General features: G+C 36.7%; 1 protein-coding gene across 1 annotated transcript in view; it reads right to left on the reverse strand.

Annotated features, from left to right (window-relative positions):
• Positions 1-357: 357 nt before the first annotated feature.
• Positions 358-4,413, reverse strand: part of gbe1b (glucan (1,4-alpha-), branching enzyme 1b) — a 127,159-nt gene continuing 123,103 nt past the window's right edge. Inside the window, exon 16 of the mRNA XM_015029438.1 lies at positions 358-1,037. Within this exon, the coding sequence (XP_014884924.1) occupies positions 975-1,037 (63 nt within the window). The 3' untranslated portion in view covers positions 358-974. The remainder of the gene's footprint in view (positions 1,038-4,413) is intronic.

Below are 4,413 nucleotides of genomic sequence, written 5' to 3' on the forward strand. Positions count from 1 at the left end.
TAAATATGCAAAAGTGGTAAACTTAATTGCGTACTATAAATGAAGTTACAGTGTTTCTACAAAGTCTTGATTTAGAAAGGGCTGACAACAATATATGCCACAATTTCCATATTACTTTGTGTAACATTTTGAAAAAAAAAATAAATAAATAATTTTCCCATCACTTCAAAATTACTCTGTATTTTGTCTGGTTCTGAATTCAAATTCCAACAGAATGCGTTGAGGTTTGCCGCTGTAATGTGACAAAACATGAAAAGCCTCACAGTGTATGTAAAAACAAATGTATATAAAAATATATACATTGAGTAGCTTTTAAAAAAACAACAAATCACCAAAATACAAGACACTACTATAAAATGATTTATCAATTCATTATTTAGTGTAAGGGACATTTTATTTGTAGACAGAAATGTTGAACACAGATGGGTCACAGGTGGTTACATACACACACATTCTGGTGTCTCTTTCTGTATTTTATTCTAATACAAACTGAATCCAAACAAATCACTTCTGTTTCAACACATCTAACCGTCTGAAATACTCTTTATTTTCTTTGATCTTTTTCTATGTTTGCATAAATGAGTGCTGGCTCTGTCACAGTTGCTGGTCGTGTTTTTCAGATGACAAGCCAAATGCAACCAAGCCGAGAAATGGCTGCTGGCTAGCGTCGGATGGACTCGGCAGGGCTTTTGATTTTTAGCATCTAGCTGCTCGGATAGGTTGGACGCTTCCCAAATGGACCGATCTGAAGTAAATGGGGTTACACACCGTCTAAGGTTACAGATGGTATTTTGAAAGCACACAATTTTAAGACGCCTTACGTTCACCCCTTCATTCAGAAAAAGGCTCAGAGACAAAAAAGTAGGTTTTGGCCGGTGTGCAAGGTTGACACTTTAAGATGAAGGTGATTGTTAACACTCAGTTTGAGCTTGGAATCTGTTCTCAATCCCGGTCTCTGTGGAGACAATCATCCTCTAATAACAGTAATCTATCTCCTCGTTGGCCAGGACAATAGCTGTTCTGCAGGGGATGTAGACCTGAGGAATAAAGAGACAGGGAGAAAGAAAGAAAAGTGAGACAACTGAAGATTAATGATGTTAACAAGATCACCAATTTGGAGATTACCAAATCTTCAGGTTTACTGTATATTTTTTTTCCAGAAGTGACACATAGACACTTGGTAGTGCCTCATGATGAGGCATAGACACTTTTTTTTTTGTCCTTTTTAACCAAGGTCGATGTGTCACCTGGGGAAGGATAAGGAGGAGGAAAAAGACAAAGAGGTGTATTCACATGTGAGCAAAAAAAGTAAGTCCTGATAGGAGACAAACGCCACAGCTTTGATCAAAGTGAACCGTCAAGGTTGGGAAGGTATAATTAACGTGACGGTGTTGCAGCTCCTCAGCCTCTGGGTGGCACTAGAGTCAGGAAACTGAGCAAAAGGGTGTCAAAGCCCAAATCCCACCGCTACTCTCCCCTCGACAACATTTCGGATATTTTTGGTTGGGGAATGCAACTCTGAAGCGTCTGACAAAAAAAAAATCTAAACAAAAAAAAAAACCCCAAAACAAATGAAACTAATACATTTATATTAATCAAAAGTTGATGAAAATTTCGTCGGGAACACAGACCCAGGGTCAAAAACCAAACCACCACATGGCTTCCCGCAGTAGACTCAGTGCAAAGATTTTAGAAGTAGTAAAGATGACTATGTTAAATTATTTAGGAAAAGGGAAGGGGTGCAGCCACACATACACAAGAAGATGACCCACCTGCTGAGCGACCGAAATGCAAAAGCACCACTTTGAAAGGGCAACCAAAATTTGTGTGCTGCGTAGCATTTCTACCAATTCCAGTGACTTATTGCTCGATAGAAGCAGTTCTTGGAAAGACGTCGAGTAGTGAAATTCATGTTATTTATGGCTTTCACATTTGAGTTGCAATTGAACGTGCTGCAAGTGTACTTTGTAGAAAAAAAACTAAACTTTGGCCTTAAGGCTACAGGAAAGCTTCTTTGTGTAAAGGCTTGACAATTTGTTATTATAGTACTTGAAGCAATTCAAAGAGGATTAGGGAGGTTTGGAAATTCAAGGCATGTTCTGTTGCTTTTTTTTTTTTTTTGCTCCACGCACTACGACAGGAAGTACTGCTTTTGTCGAACAATTGAATAACCCTTTGATAATGTAAGAAAGATTATACACTCACCAACCACTTAGGCAATTTGTGTTCACCATGTCTAGGCGCATACGCAATGAGGTGCTGCTAAGTGATTGGCTGAATTGCTGTTAGAAGAAGTTGAATAGGTATACCTAATAAAGTGGCCGATCAGAGCGTATAGCTGAGGATGGGGCTTTTTTCACGCATGCATCTGTTTTAAGATCCATCACAGTTACTGAACACGAACTGGGGTGGAGATCAAATTAATATAGGAGTTTACAGCAAAAGCTTATCTCAGCATATTGAAAATAAACATAGTAAATATTTTATTATGACTTTTGCTAATAAATGGAGAAAGACTTGATAAGGTTATGTTTCATGATATGTACTGCCTGGAGGAAAAGTAAACCATTAACCTTGCAAATGTATCCTGGAATTATATTTGGTCTGACAATATGAGGGGAAACTGGTAAATATTTGCTTTTAGCTAGTTGAAATATGTTACAATCTAATAAAAACATAAAAAAACAAAAAAAACAAAAGCAAATGAAAATACTTTAAGTACTCCATCAGAGATCTCTTACAACATCATCTACCAGGGGAAAAATTCTTGCATATTGTTTTTTTTGTCTGCACTTAGATTTTACATCCATTTCTTTAAACAATTTAGGGATATCTTTCTAGTGTTGGAAATCTTTTAAAGCTTTCAATTGTTCATTTAATTTGGTTGAAATTTTTGTTTGTTACTTTTTTTTTTTTAAATCCAAAGCAATTCCATTCATAAAAGAAATGGGGGCGCCCCGTCTTCTAAAATGTTAATTTCCAAATTCTCCAATCAATGCAATAACTGTTTCTCATTGTCTCCCAAATACTGGCTGTGTATCTATTGCAAATATGGGCCTGTGTGAAGAAGCACAATCTGCCACTGGGCATAAACTGATATAAAAGAAGCTCTGTGGACTGGACAGGAAAAACAAACAAAGCTTGTAAATGTCAGATTGCCTAAATATATATATAGTACAAAGAGTCGGCCTAGTGAGGGCCTCATTTTCAAGCCGTGTGGCTAATAAAGCCTTTGATCAATCCTTTTGATATTCACAGTGTCATTTGGAGGCGAGAAGCCATCGTGCATCATTAGTCACTTCAGATTCATGCCAAAGGAAAAGCAAGACAGACATAAATGATGCGATATTTCCCCAACAGAACACTAAAAAAAGCGAGCAGAGTTGTAAACAGTTCAATCACCCCGCTGAACTCTCCCAGCCGCCCCTCAGCATCAGTAGATCTGAGCTCGCCGTGGATGCGTTTCTTTGGCAACAGTTTGTCATTGAGGGAGTCGAGCAGCCCGCCGCTGAAACACTGACACAGACATTGGTGCCTAATTAAACAGTCACAGTGGGAGAGTCTGCATGCAAAGGCACCACAGAGGGAAGAAAAGCCAGAATGAATCGCTGCACCTGTTCAGACAAAAGCTACCACTGCGCCAAACCTGGAGTATGTCAACAGCTTTTATTTCCACTAAACGGAGAGTGTGACAAACAGTGACGAATTCTGAATGAAACGGAAAATGTAGCGAAGCGCATATCACAAGCGGCGGAATACGTTCAAATTAACAAATTACTTCAAAACATACATTCTGACAAACACAGCTAAAGACTTTCATCTGCTGACATAACTCAAACGTTACAGGATTCCCTCCACAATCCGAAGATTCAATATAACAAAATACTAAAGTCCTTAACAATAAATAATTCAGTATTCAGTAAAAGCTGCTAAAAAAGAAAGTCTGGCATTTCTACTAGTTAAACTGAGCATAAAACTGCAGCAATATGTCAAAAAGCATCTCATAAGGTGCATACAGCATCTACAGTAACATGCCAATATTTTTAATTGCCCTTAATTCCACTACTTTTTAAATTTTTTCTTTTTTGTTTATAACTTTCTGGGTTTTTTTCTTCTTTTTCACACCTGACTATGCCAGTGTGTTGTGCAGCATGCATTTTATTTGTAAGCTTTGAAACAAACCTACAGCAGATGAGTATTATTTAACATAAACAGTTTGTGGTTTCTGCAGGTTTCACAAACTCAAATTTAAGACTTTTGAACACTAAAAATTATAATAATATGACAGAAACGTAAAAAAAAAAATGTGAGTGTAAATAAATATATATATATATATATATATATATATATATATATATATATATATATATATATATATATAAAACACACACACATATAAAATATATTTTTTTT

Source organism: Poecilia latipinna, unplaced genomic scaffold (genome assembly GCF_001443285.1).
Source record: "Poecilia latipinna isolate Pla-1442-1.1 unplaced genomic scaffold, P_latipinna-1.0 Scaffold10, whole genome shotgun sequence".
NCBI lineage: Eukaryota > Metazoa > Chordata > Actinopteri > Cyprinodontiformes > Poeciliidae > Poecilia > Poecilia latipinna.